Source organism: Raphanus sativus, unplaced genomic scaffold, assembly GCF_000801105.2.
Source record: "Raphanus sativus cultivar WK10039 unplaced genomic scaffold, ASM80110v3 Scaffold2434, whole genome shotgun sequence".
Taxonomy (NCBI): domain Eukaryota; kingdom Viridiplantae; phylum Streptophyta; class Magnoliopsida; order Brassicales; family Brassicaceae; genus Raphanus; species Raphanus sativus.
In genome coordinates, this window is record NW_026617742.1 from 1 (window position 1) to 15,567 (window position 15,567).

Sequence of the window (15,567 nt, forward strand, 5' to 3'; positions counted from 1 at the left end):
ACAAAACCAGACAGCTTGCCCTAGTAGTGCATCAAGGAGGCAGGCGGGACACGTGTAAGAATCTGGCCCATCTGTACGCGCCACGCGTCACCCCGCTCTACTTGATCGAACCACTTCGCACCGCCGTCGACAACCAACAAACACCGACACCCTCTTTTTGCGGAGCTCCGATAACGCAGAGTCTCCACGTCTCCATAGCTGATCTACGGCGCTCTGTCTTCACGCCAGAGAGGTCTTCGCCCTAACCGACCTCTTTCTCCGACTTGAACCACCGGAAACCCTAGACAAGCAAGCCAAAGAACCACCGCTATTCTCCCTCTCGTACGTCGTCGCATCACCGGAGATCTTCCTCTCAAGCTGAGGTCTCCTCCTTGACAGCCCACGAGCTCATCATAAGCCACACCAAACTTGAGATCCTTCGATTAATCACCACCACCCAAAAGCTTTGGGTTAGCTTAGTAAGCCCTCCTCTTCTCCGTAGTCCAGAAGCCGACGAAGCAAGAGCTGACAGATAGCCTCCCCTTCCCGGTAGCTATAGCGGCGTCGTGTGATCTGAAAAAAGCCCCCACCCCCCCCCCCCCCCCACCTCCTCCCCCGCATGTAGACCGGCGTCGATGGATCTATGGGAGACTTCCATCACAGTCCTCCTGGAGAAACAAACAACCCTCTTCTTCTCTCCTCGAGAAGATCTTTAAACCGACCGCTTGTCTCTCCTCAAAAGCCAAACCACAGACAACGATATTTACGCTCTCAGAGCTCGGAGGCAAGGCTGACAGTGAAAGTACTGCGTAGGCGAGAAAAAAGGAATAAAATAATGGCCAAAACAGATCCTCCGGCGATGGCACGGTCGCTCGCGCGCCGGCCGTACGCCGAAGAAGAAGGATACTCTTTTTTCTCTTGGAGAATTAAAGGTGTCTACAATGCGTTGCATTGCTTTGCCAACATATATCTGCACGAGCTTTTGTAATTAATTAGTTTTCTTTTATCAAGACCAGCTTTTGTAATTAAATTAATTTTCTTTTCATCAAGACCACGTTTGTCACTTTCTTTATGGAAGTTCGAACCCTTTTATAGATAACCAGATATCTGAGGTCAGGACCACGTGATTGTGGTCAGAACCACGTGAATGGAATATATGGTTGATAATGGCGACATGTAATTCACGGAATTCACTGCGAAATTTACAAAACCCCAATTGGTTTACCATTCACATATTTCATTGTGATTTGCATTTCGAAATACGTTGTAAAAATTAGTGAAACCGCTATTAATTTTCCAACAACGCATTGAGTAGCGCTTTTTCGAATTCCGCTTTCAACACATCACAACTTCTTTTGGTAACTGAACACAGGAATAATATATTAACTTATACTCCCAAGATTTTCGCACTTATTAAAAAAGGAAAATTTTGATAATAATTTTTTTTCTGTTTAGCTATATTCTATAATTTTTTAAACCAATCAAAATTCATTAAATACAATTAATATTCTTAAAATTTATAATTTGCTATCATTTAGAAACAATTTTTTTTAAAACATGGATATTTCTGAAATGGAGAGAATGCTTTTTCTTTGTTTAAGGTATTATTAACTCATTATTTTTATTTAACTTATAACTAATCAATAATATAATAACATTATTTAATAAATAACATTATACCAAATATAATATATCTATAGTATATATTTTCTTCAATAAATGTAATTTAATTTTAGTAACCGACTTAGAATAAGATTAAAAACCAACTCGATTAAACTAGACAAGTACAAAAATCAATTCGAACTCAAGAACCAAATTAACCGAATAATTTTGTTTATTTTGGTTAAAGTTTTTTAATACTCATATAAACCAAACTCAATCTAAATTAAAACCGAAATGCCACCCCTACGTATGTTCAAAAAATTTACTCGTTTATGAATATATATAAAGACATAATATTTGTTCTATATTATATTTTTGGGAATCTGCATGTTTACCATTTTGTTGGTACCATTATTAATGTTTACCACCATTGAAGACAAATTTTCAAAACTATTTTTTATTAAAAGATAAAAGATTCTTATACCATTGTTCTATATATATAATAAATATTTTAAATAAATAAAAAGAACTTTTTTATATTTTTCGAATTATGCTTTTACAAAATTCGAACCCTAAACCCTCAACTATAAACCCTAAACCCTCAACTCTAAATCATAAACCCTAAAACCTAAATCCTAACTCTAAAATTTTTTTTTGTTTTCAAATTATACTTTTTTAAAATTTCAACCCTAAAACCTTAAATCGAAACAGTAAACTCTAAACCCTAAACTCTAAACAATAAAATCTACCCCACATCTCAAATCTAAATCTTAAGTTTAGATTAGTCAACCCTAGCGTTATAAATGTCTTTTTCTCTCTTTAAAACTGAGGGCAATATTAGTTAGTGTAAACATGAAATTTTTTCAAACGATATTATGAATGTGGTATTTTTGACAATTTCCCAATATTTTTTGTTGTTAAAAATTCATTACAATGTTTTTGATTTGTTTTTTTATTTCAAAAGAATTTTAGTAGTTAGATTTCTATTAAAATAAAATTTAAAAATGTAGAATTTTTATTTCAAATTAATTTAATATTTAAATTATAAAAGTTATGATATTTTCACTAAAATAATTTTTAATTATAGTGATATATATATATTTACATTATTTTCAATCAAAACCGCACTACTTTACATCAAAACCGCACTATTTTTTTACAAAATCTGCATTTATCCTGCAAATGGCACAAACTACAGTTGCACCATACCGCACTATGCACCACTAATTATTTTAACCAAACCACGGTCACCATTCAGACTCTTTGTCTGAGACAAGATCCACTAAATAATAGAATTTAGTCCAGCTTAATTGAAACCGACAAGATGAACTGATGTTGGCATACATTTAGATCGACTTTAAGGAAATAGAAAAAAAGAGATTCTATATATAAGGAGACTGTCAAAGAACGAGAATCGATTTAAAAACACATACCGTTCGACACAAAACTAGGGTTATATCATTCCTTTGTTTTTATTGATTTGACATAATTTTATAATATTATTATTTTTATAATTATTTTTTATCATCAATAAACATTTTTCAAATAACCTACAATTGAATTCATATATACTTCCATCATGTGCTAAATTCAGATCAAACAATTGACGTCATCTGTGGAAAATTAGAAAGCAACGCCAAAAAGATTAACAATCATGACCGCAGACGTTAAAACCGACACAAAGGAAAACTTGCAAGCGACGGATGTTTCAGCACTACAAAGTAGTTTTAGAAACGATGAAAAAATTTTAGAAGGGAGAATGCAAACAATTGGCCTAAAAACAAACATGAGTAAAAACAGTGAATAAAGCTCAAGGCATAAAGAATGTTCTCAAAAACAAAGAAAAGTCATCAAAGGACCAATGACAAAATTCATAAACCAGATATTAAAACAGCAAAAAGGAGAGGTGATTAGCGAGATAGGTCTCCAGAGAGTATCAATCCTCTGTCAGGAACCGACATAGGAGAAAGCCCTCCTAAATCATCATCGACCCCGTCACCTATTGGCACTGATCAGAATTCTTTGTGGGGCTTCCAATACATGTGAATGCTACATAAGTTTCCAGCAAGAAGTGATCCTCGCCGTCTGGATCACTGATTATTGTTGGCTGATCAAAGTCTGAACCTTTGCCCAAAGAAAAAGGATTTTCCCTATAATCTCCCTCGTTTTGATCCCTGACAAACACCTTGTAACTCATAGTGGTAGAATCTCATCACCTCCCAATGATTGTATTCCCATGGATCAGCATTGGAAAGGGATGAGCATCCAAAACCGGCACTACACACTCCTCGATAGATCCATCAAAACCAGGAGCTATAGGAAACTCCAGCCTATTCTCTATTAAGTACAAAATAAAAAAAGGAAAGGTAAGCGACACCCACAAAGTGATGACAACTAAGAGAAGGATTCTTACACCAGATACGAATTTGAAACAAAGCTTCCTGAGTCACCAAGAATGAAACCCATCTAATGTCCTAGGAATAGTCAGTGCCTCCTACACCAATGATTTCGTATCAAATGATACCGACTGGGTGAAAGCTAACACTAGGATGCATATTAGCTAAGAGTTAAATAAATATTCCATAAATTGAAGTCACGAATTTTTACTACACAATGCAAAACAAGGGAAAGCCGGAGGCCCCTCTGACCTTCATTAACATATAGCTTATATTCCAACGATTCCCAAAAGGTATGCTAGCTATCTTTGGTAGCCTTCAACGGTTCTTTAACAACTGGTTGGCCATCTCGGGAACGAATATGATAGAACTCTCTCCTATTAGCCAGTGGAGTAAAGAAACATCATAAAAACTTTCATCCAAGTTAGAGTTCCCCAAGTTAGAGGATCGAGTTGTGTGAATGAGAAAACCAAAGTATGACGAACTTCCGCTATTAGAGGAGGTATTCCCCTTCTAAAATTTGCCACCAATAAGGCCTCATAGATGTAAATTTCATCCATTCCTCCATCAGAAGCTCGTTCAAATCTAGCTGGGCTCCAAAGTTCCATCGATAGAGGCAATGAGAATTTCCTTTGGATTTTAAGAATTTTATTATCTATAATCTAAGAAAAAGGATCGGCCCCCTCAAAAACATGGGGATGATAGTATCTCAAGGGAGCCACTGAACGACTTCCAGATCAACTTTTGGAACACTACTCCATGTAGGATTAGGGAAGGAAAAGGCGCTCTCAAAAAGTTGTTTGGGTCTCATGCGACAACCTAGGAAAGAAGCAGAGAAAACAAAATTGTGATAGTCTTCTATCCTTTTGAAGCTTTAGAAAACAGAAGTAGTAGAGTAAATATAACAAGGATTATATATATGCTAGGTGATTTTCCCGTACTCATGCACAGATATAAATACTTATAAAGTAAATATATTATAATAATTTATTTACATTATTATAATTTATTAATTTTAAATTTTTAACTATTTTGTTATTTATATTATAATCAATATGCTAGGTTTATTTTATGTAACATTATGTTATTTAATTAGATGTATAATTTTGGATATAATATCTCGATTGTTTGGTTATTATTTGGATATATCATATAACATTTACCGTTTCAATTCAACTAAGATATTTTTGTTATACAAATTAAAATTTTGATTTTTTTTTTAATTTTCATGTAGTTTGATTCTTATCTTAGATATATATATATATATATATATATATATATATAATATATATATATATTAATAAGATTATGTATAATTTAATGTATAAGTTGTTTTGATAATTATCTAGTAAAAATAAACTGAAAGTGTCGATCAATTGAAAATTACATAAATAAATATAACAATGATACTTAATTGCAATAGTTGGTTAATATATTTATAAAATTATTTGAGAATTTCATATTTATTTAGTAATATGTTGAGTTGTTCTATAATTTATATATATAAAAATATCACTATAAGTGAAAATATATTTTTTGTTTATTGTTTGACTTTTTGTAAAAAAATGGATTGGTTTAATTACTCATTTATTGGTATTTCGAGTTACATATGAATCAAATTCAAGTATAATTATTTCTAATCTATTTCAACCAAATCATATTAATTGTATTCATTGCATTTGTTTGGTTTTCATCTTAGATGTGTATATATATTTATAATTTCTAGTTGTAAATAGCCCCAAGAAAATGTTAATTTATAGGACTTAGTAATTTAATATATGTTAATTTTCAAAAATAAAATTATCAAAATAAAGTAATTATATGTACAAAATTTCATAAAAAACATAAATGATACATTCTAAAAAGAAAGATTAATTATTTACTATCATATCAAGATTATTTTCTAAACTTTCCTTTTTCATAAAATCACATTATATTTAAAAATATTTTCGTTTTAAGTTTTATAAATATTCACTTTATCATATATGTTATTTGAAGATTATAAAAGGGAACCTAAAAAGAAGATTACATTAAATTTTGTTTACTAAAGATATCTTTATATCATTATTTATGTTATTTAAATTATTTTTTAATAATTTGAGATATAGATTGATTTAGATAAAATGCTTTATACTTATAAAATATATATTATGTTGTTTAAGGTTATGTTTTAAAAGGGGAATTTGTTTCTTTCATTTAAAATCAAGATTATTTTGTAAAATTTCCTTATTATGAATTTCACTATATATTTTTCGTTTTAAAATTTAAAATTTTCTTTTATATAAGTTATTTGAAAAAAGTAAAAGGAAACCCTAAATAAAAAGGAAAAATAAGATAAAATAAATATTTAATAATAATTATATATATTTGATTCATTAAGGGTATCATTCTAATCAACCACCGTAAGAGTTAACGTGAGCGCGACACGTAAGAAACTGACTTCTCAAATAATATTATAGAGATATATATCAAATTCTAACATACCTAAGCGTAGGTTTCTTTCCGACAATACGCCATCTGCGGAAGAAAGAAATATAACAGTTTTTGAATTAGGCAAGTTTTCTCGTACAACAAAATCAGATTTCAAAGGCCATAATGATTTTATATTTATATGATTTGTGATAAAATAATAAAAACAAAATTAAAATTGTAATATTATTAAGAAAAAAGAAAATATAACAAAAAGCTCTTAGTATTTACATATATGAATAATACTTCTAATTTACAAAGGTTATGCATGTAATTAACCATTTTTTAAATTAACGTGAGAGTGCTACATAGAAAGTTCACTTTTCAAATAATATTATAGAGATATATATCGCGTTCGTTTTTATAACATAAGCAAAATATGTTTATGTATGAAAGGAGTTTTAACCAAAATGGAAAACGGAAATGATACACAGTTAAGTTTTCAAATCAATGAATTAAAATGAAAATTTTCGAAAAATTTACCCCCACTTTGATGGAACCACTAGGTTTGAACTCGTAGTCGACTATGTAGTCGTAGTTGCCCATTGTTGTAACCAACCGGACTACAAGACTTACATCAGGTCTCACCTCAGTGATCTGCAACAACATTTTATGTCAATATAACTATTTTATCATATTATGTATCAATAGAAAATCGTACAATTTACGAAGATATATTTCATAATATGATATTATAATTTATTACTTTTAACCCAGGAATCTCAGCTTCGGTATGTCGCCACATAATGTTTCCCGCATATTTTTCAAAAATGCACATAACATTGGATACTTTTGTAGGAGTTCCATCTTGGCTTGCTAAAACACCATCCATGAAACCAGCATTCGCGGGACAATCGGTATACGGCTCAAGAGACACCGCGGATTGACCACAACCGAAGTCACCACAGTCAAGGTAAGTAATAGAGTACCAATCATCACTAATTGGGTCCATGTAGGGTATGAATATCTCTGAAAAATGGCCTTCATATAGGACTTGCCGATACTTATTCACATCCATATCAAAAATGGACGCAAGAGAGATGATTGAGACCGGCTCGAATGTCGAACGACATGTGAAACTCCCAATTCGCCCATCTATTCACCACCATTTGAAATCATATCAATTATTAAGCATGTCTATTTTTTATTCCACAAGTTATACGTATTATTTATTTTTAATTAAATTTAAATTGCACATACCTTTTAACAAAATATAGGTATAAATAATTTTACATGGACCAATAATTCTTTATATTAACACTAGTAGTGCAAATACCATAAGGAAAAAAAAATTAGAGTCTTAAAACCATGATAAAAATAATATACTTATCATATTTTGACGGAGTTGTTATCTTTATATATTGAGATAACTATCAAACAGTGCCTGCTCTTGGGTGTGCCCAAGGAGTAGATGCACATGGTCTATTTTTTTATTAAAAAAATCCTTTAGAATTTAGAGTATTAATTTATCAAGAAACATATAGATTAGAGTCTTCATTTGTAATATTTAGAGAAATGATACTGTAGTTTTGTAATATTTAGAGAAATGATACTGTAGTTTCAGGGGAAAAATATTTTAGAACAGGGCCTTCAATTTATCTAAGCCGGGCCTGCTATAAAATATAGTCGAAATTCCTGAATATTTTAATTAGACAATACATATAATATCCATCCCCAAGTTTTGCAAACCACATAAAACATATGTTTTATACCACATTGTAGAAGAGATCGTAGATTTTTTTTTGTTTTTGGGCTGCTGTAGTGGATACTATTAGAATGTGTTACAGTATTATTTTTAGTTACGTTTTACACTATAAGACATTTTGAATTCTAGAGCACTTTAAATGTATACTAGATTTTGAGCTACACGCCCGTGCGGGTGTCTATTTCAAAAATATACTACTATTTAATTTTTATGTCAATATTAAAACTGGATAAAAAAATCAAATTTGAAGAACCGAACAGATCACGATCCGAAAAAGTAATACCAAACTCAACCAAAATTGATTAAATATCCAAATTATTCAAAATTTTGATATTTAGACAACCGAAACCATAACCAATTCGAACCGAAGTAATTTTAGATATCAAAATGTATCCGAAAAAAATTTATGTACTTGTATACATATTAACTATTTTTATTTTTTTTGCTAAACAACTATTTTTAATTTTATTGTATATAAAACATCTAGTATATATGATATTTTAGGTTGGTTTAAATACTTGAAAATATATAAAAATATTTAAATATAAATATCTAACATAGTGGAAGTACACTCAAAACACCAAAATATTTAAAATAATTATTAATTTTTGATCTAAAATTTAAACCAAACCAGTCTATATGTTAAGTTTAGATATTATGACATATGTTATTCATTTATATACAATATATTATTTTATTTATAGAATTTAAGAAATTCAAAATATATAATGAATTTAAAAAATAATTTAAATGGGTAATCCGAACCTGAACTGAACCCGCAAAGATCCAAATATAATTCAAACTGAAATTTAGAAATATATGAATATGACTCAAATCTTTGACCCCGGAAACCTGAAACCCAAAACCCAAACAGATCTGAAATGAACCCGAATTGATACCTGAACGCCCAACCCTAGTCATAATTCGAACCGAAATTTAGAAATATATGAATGGGGCTGAAATCTTTAACCCTGGAAACCTGAAATTCAAACAGATCCAAAACGAACCGGAATGGATACATGAACGTCCAGCCCTAGTCACTATTATGTATCATATATATGCCATCATATAATTAATTGTATTGGTCCATCATATAAATAATCATATAATTAATAGTATTCTATATGTACCATCTTATAAATAATCACATATATTATATTCTTAAAGTTTAATGTGAAATATAAAAACCATAATTTAAGTTGGTATATGAAATTAATCTTTTGTTGTATTTTTCTTATATATATTGAAAACATTTTTTAATAATGGTTATTGGAAAATATTTTAGTAAAAATAAATTTTTGAATATATGCTTATTTTAAATCAATTTTTGATATAAATCAACTTTAAATTATTATTTTGATTTGAAATATGTAAATAAAATTTAAATTTTATTTTATGATTATTTTATAAAAACAATGTTTTAGGTAATTAGATTAGTCCATTTTGTATATTTTAAAACTAATATATTTTATCCATGTTTCAAAATTTAAATTTTTTACATCAGTTTTTAATGAATTATTATTAATTAATGATATTTTATTTTTGAAAATTGAACTCTTGAAATTTTTATATTGACTAAACTAAATAAGGTAACAATACTGTTTTAAAAATTGTTTTATATAATATACTATTTATATTTCAGTTTGTGTTTTTATTCACCATAAAAATTGAAAAAAAGAATTGTAAATATAGTGACAAAATTGTAAAAAAAAAAAAATATAAAATGAAAGTTGTTTAATTTATTGTAAAAACAATAGCTAAATGTTTAAATAAAAAGAAGTATTAAATATGTTATTCATGTTCCTAAACAATTCTCATTTGTTATTAATTTATTGAAAATACAATGTCTAAATGTATAAATAAAAAAAAGTACACATCTCTACTATATATATTTCCAAACATATCTCATTTATTATATTATTTTGTTTACAAAAAATCCAATTGTGTACTTTAATTTTAATAATATAGATATCAAGGTGAGGATTTGATGATTTTTTTAACAAATATATTAAAACGTAGTTGCTAGATTTTGTGAGATTGAAGCGTTGATATAGCTGTGAATTTTTTTTATTTAAATCAAATCAATAGCTATATTAAAAAATCTAAAAAGAAGTTTAAATTAGCAGTGAATGACGTATAATATATATAAATATTTCATTTGGTTAAATTTATAATATAGATTCTAGAAATATGTTAGGAATATATTTAGGAATGGTAAGATATGGCAAGATTTAGTAAACAGTTTGGAATATTCCGTTTTTGTAAATCAAAATTGATAGAAATACGGTGTCCAAAAAAATAGTGCGTGAAGTCAAGTTTGGGTAGGCAATAATCAAATTATTCTGGTATAAATGTATTAAATAATTACTGTTAAATTAATTGTTTTTAATCTAGTGGCATGAAATTGTAATTCTTTAGCAAAAGTCAGGGTTAAATACTAAATGTATTTCTATTTTAATAGATTAGATTTAAAACTAATATATTTTTATCCATGTTTCAAAATTTAATTTTTTGCATCAGTTTTTAATGAATTATTATTAATTTTATGATATTTTATTTTAAAAATTGAACTCTTGAAATTTTTATATTTGACTAAACTAAATAAGGTAACAATACTGTTTTTAAAAATTGTTTTATATAATATACTATTTATTTCAAGTTTGTGTTTTATTCACCATAAAAATTGTAAAAAAAGAATTGTAAATATAGTGACAGAATTGTAAATAAAAAAATATAAAATGAAAGTTGTTTAATTTATTGTAAAAAATAGCTAAATGTTTAAATAAAAAGAAATATTAAATATGTTATTCATGTTCCTAAACAATTCTCATTTGTTATTAATTTATTGAAAATACAATGGCTAAATGTATAAATAAATAAAAAGTACACATCTCTACTATATATATTTCCAAACATATCTCATTTATTATATTATTTTTGTTTACAAAAAATCCAATTGTGTACTTTAATTTTAATAAAATAGATATCAAGGTGAGGATTTGATGATTTTTTAACAAATATATTAAAACGTAGTTGCTAGATTTTGTGAGATTGAAGCGTTGATATAGCTGTGAATTTTTTTATTTAAATGAAATCAATAGCTATATTAAAAAAATCTAAAAAGAAGTTTAAATTAGCAGTGAATGACGTATAATATATATTAATCTTTCATTTGGTTAAATTTATAATATAGATTCTAGAAATATGTTAGGAATATATTTAGGAATGGTAAGATATGGCAAGATTTAGTAAACAGTTTGGAATATTCCGTTTTTGTAAATCAAATTGATAGAAATACGGTGTCCAAAAAAATAGTGCGTGAAGTCAAGTTTGGGTAGGCAATAATCAAATTATTCTGGTATAAATGTATTAAATAATTACGGTTAAATTAATTGTTTTTAATCTAGTGGCATGAAATTGTAATTCTTTAGCAAAAGTCAGGGTTAAATACTAAATGTACTTCTATTTTAATAGATTAGATAAGTTTAGATTCTAGTCATAAATTTGTGGAACAAAGTAAAAGCGTTAATTTGAAATGTTAATATATTTTTGTCCAAAAAAAAAAAAATATATAGATATATATTCATATTTTATTTCAGGAGTGTTGCACAAAAAAAACATTTGTGGAAACTCATTTTTAATACAAATTGCAAAGAGATTATATAGCTATTCTATTAACCCATATTTTTTTTTGAGAAAATAATATTTTATTTTAATAATGTAATCATTGTAAGTTTAGTATTTATTGTATAGATACTTAACAGCAGCTACAAGCAGCAGTAGTACAGAATAATATTTGTTCATACAATTTTTTTTTGTTTTAATATTCTGTAGCCAAATTAAAAGATTATATGACTATATATTAATCAATATTAAAAATATAATATTTTTTTTTTGTGTCTCATAATTTTTTAATTATTAAAAAAGTGAAACAAAATAGTACATCCTGTGACGTGTTTCACACTGGCTAAAATTTGTTATTACACTGGTTAATAATTAATAATGCTATAATTTTATATACAATATTACAAATTTATATTGTGTATATAAGTGAAAATTAAATTATATAGTATACGTTAACTGTTTAGTAACAATTACGAAACTTTTTAATTATTTAGACATTTATAAAGTTTAAATATTGTTTTGAAAACTGTATATTTATATATAGTAAAAATTCATTAGACAGCAATCTTAGAAAAAATCTGTATGAGTTTCCTTTAGTTATTTTATTTTAGAAATATTGTAATATTCAGGTGAATAGTAGACTAATTAAGTTTGATAAAATCACAAGGTTGACCAAGGTTATGTCCAAATGTGATCCTTTTAATAGCATTAATATTTATGAGGTTTTTTTTTTTTGCTAAACGATTTTCAATTAAATATATTTTTTTATTTATGAGTTTCATCAGGAAAATAATAAACAGTAAAAGTAACATATCTATCTTATTAAAATAGGAACATTACAACTTTTTCTAGGTGGATTTTTAAAGTTGGATCTTATATTTTTAAATTAAATGTTTCATTCTTTATATATAATACATATCATAGTCTAACTTTGCATTGATGTATTTCCTTAAATATAGTTCTTCTTTTTGTCCATATTCCATATATGATTTTTATATTTATTACATATCGATTTAAATAAGATATATACTAAGAATACTAAAAATATTAATCGTTCTATAATTACCCTATACAATTCATTTTAAATTGATCAGTATATTTTCATTGGCCATATTAATTTTATTGGTACGAATAACATTAGGTAGATAAGTCATAGACACATACATAAATATATGAATATTCTTATAACTACGTTGGGCCTAATCTACTTTCTAAAACAAATAACACATAGCTTCATATATTGTATAGAATATAGTAATATTGTATAGTATTATACTTATACAATAATACTAAAAACAAACCAAACTGAAATATAATATATATCGAAAAATGCTTTGAACCATTACACACAAAATATATTAGACCTCAGAGATAAAATTCACTTTGAAATTACGTAATAATTATTTTAAAAAATTAAATTTCGTAATGTACAAAAAAATATAAGTTTTATATAAAATTTTGTGTTACAATAAAAAGACACAACTCGCGCTTGCTAAGTGTTATTTTTCCATACGAAAAACAGTTTTGATATTGTTCTTAAACACAAAATTGAATTATACAAACTCGATACTACATAAAACTAAACAATATATAATAGATTTTAAAAATAAAACCCGTGTGGGTGTGCATATGTTTATATAATATATAAATATATTATGTTACACGTATTTTCGTATAAATAATACCCCAATGTAAGTTTTGTATGATAAATGTTGAAAATACAAAATATATAGCACTATATATTTTAAATAATATAGAAAAATCTAGTTTATGTTATCATAAAATTTAAAAATCAAATTTAGTAATTAAGAACATTGCTTATTAAACACATAGTACACATTGTTATTTATCAAAATTTTATATTAATATAAATTGCGATCATGTATAACATTTAGTAAAAACAAAAGATAAAAAAAAATTGACTTCCGTTCGGTCGAGCGGGTCATGATCTAGTGTCCATTAATACATTTGATTTTCCCAAAAATATAAACTTGACCTGACAATATGTCCATTGATCTTGAACCCTGGACCGTCCGGCTGAAAGACGATCGCGTTCTGAAGCGACGTACCAAACGGCGGTTTGAGATGAGAGGAACGGTATTCGTCCCATTAGCCTTCGGCAGAGGACCCACGAACCTGTCTTTAAACGTCGTCACCTCCATTTTGTCAAGGTTTACAATGATTCTCATTCCTTCAATAGGTCTAAGATACGGGTTGACAGACCCGTTAAGGTAAAACAGCATTGCTTTTATAAGCCTCTCCGTATGCTTCTCACCAAACCATCCTATCGTTGAGGATGTGACCACAACCTCCAAAACGTCTAAGCCGCGTCTCTTGATCGAGTCACGGAACGGGTTAAACTTGAGAATAAGCGCAGTGGCTGCTTGCTGCTCGTCGATAGTGAGCATAGGGAAACCATTGCCTACGTGGATTTTGTCCGAGATAATGACTCGAGAAGAAAAGTCAACAATTATTTCTCGGGTGTTGCCTTTATCTCGGGCGATGATGAAAGCCTGACGTGGGGGTGGTATGACGTTCTGGTCCGGTGCTGAATGCTAGGACAATACTCGGGACTTATCGGGCTCGTTGAGACCCAGGTACTGGAAAGTGAACCTATGGCTTGGACCAGCGGGATATGTTTCCTTGATGATCTTACTGACAGAGGGATGAAGCTTGAGGATGGGACTACAAAGATGGATGAAAAGATTAAGATATTATTTAAAAAGAAGAAAATAAAAAACAAGAAGAGACTAGTAAGATGGTAATGTGAAGTGGAGCCATTGGTTGGTGATCTAAGAGCATCCATTAGGGGTTCAAAGCCAAACTCTTAACTTTTCCCAAAAAAAAATTAAAATAATTTTGGATCCCACAGAAAATTTAAACCTGTTTCACAAAACTCTTTGTTTGTGAACATATCTCTTAACTGTTTCGCGGGCTCCACACCATATGGTGGTCCGCGATTGTTCGGTTATATATATAATTATTTTTTTTATCAAACGAAAAAAAATTAAAAAATTCATTTTTTGTCTAGGAATTCGAGCCCACTACATATCACTAATGTGGATGCTCTAACTGACTAATTGAGTTCTCTATACTTTGTTATATAGCCTAATATTTACATTTTCTTTTCCCGCAATAATACACGAGTAAAAAGTTGTAATTTACAGTTTGTGCTCCATCTATATTTATTACTAGATTTTGACTTACCCTTTCAAAGAGCGGATATATTTTTTATTTTTATTTTTTTGAAAAAACTTAATTTTTATTTTGTGTATTTTTCTTTATAATCATATTTTGGTAACTATATTAAATATGTCAAATTGCATAGCTATACACAATGCATATTGCATATAGAAATTATTTTTAAACTTTATCATAAAAATTACAGCATATTATATTTTCCTAGTAGTTACCTAATACAATTAGTCAAAATATATGTATTCAAAAAAAATTGATTTGGAATCGACCTGAAAATCAAAATTTTCACTACTCTATTAGACATGACTTATATATTCGAGCAGTTCTTAAAATGTTATATCTGAAAATTAATATCAAACCCAACCTGCACTGAAAAACCAAACAATTTTTTTGAAAAATGTTTAAATTTTAATTTTAATATATATATATATATGTGTGTAAATGATTAATATGGTCTTCATAACTTTAAGTAGAAACACATTAATAAATATTTTTTAATCAAAAGTAAAAAAAAATACATATATTAATAGATCATGTTCTTAATTTAATAATAGTGATTTTGTTTTGACTAAAAAAAATTGTTAGTTGTGACAA

General features: G+C 28.1%; 1 protein-coding gene and 1 pseudogene across 1 annotated transcript; both read right to left on the bottom strand.

Moving 5' to 3' along the window:
- Positions 1–203: 203 nt before the first annotated feature.
- On the bottom strand, positions 204–7,501 carry LOC130505618 (amine oxidase [copper-containing] alpha 2, peroxisomal-like). The gene is made up of 3 exons (XM_057000219.1): positions 7,153–7,501; positions 6,930–7,043; positions 204–416 (listed from the first exon to the last, which is right to left on the bottom strand). Exons 1-3 carry the CDS (start codon positions 7,462–7,464, stop codon positions 204–206), a joined length of 639 nt encoding a protein of 212 aa, XP_056856199.1. The 5' UTR covers positions 7,465–7,501.
- Positions 7,502–13,723: 6,222 nt separating this feature from the next.
- On the bottom strand, positions 13,724–14,581 carry LOC130505617 (amine oxidase [copper-containing] alpha 2, peroxisomal-like; annotated as a pseudogene).
- Positions 14,582–15,567: the final 986 nt, after the last annotated feature.

Coding starts and splice junctions, on each gene's coding strand:
- LOC130505618 (XM_057000219.1), bottom strand. CDS start 7,464: ATGGATGTGAATAAGTATCGGCAAGTCCTATATGAAGGCCATTTTTCA. Junction 7,044..7,152: donor CTGAGATTCCTGGGTTAAAA/GTAATAAATTAT, acceptor ATGTTGTTGCAG/ATCACTGAGGTGAGACCTGA. Junction 417..6,929: donor GTGGTTCCATCAAAGTGGGG/GTAAATTTTTCG, acceptor GATTAATCGAAG/GATCTCAAGTTTGGTGTGGC.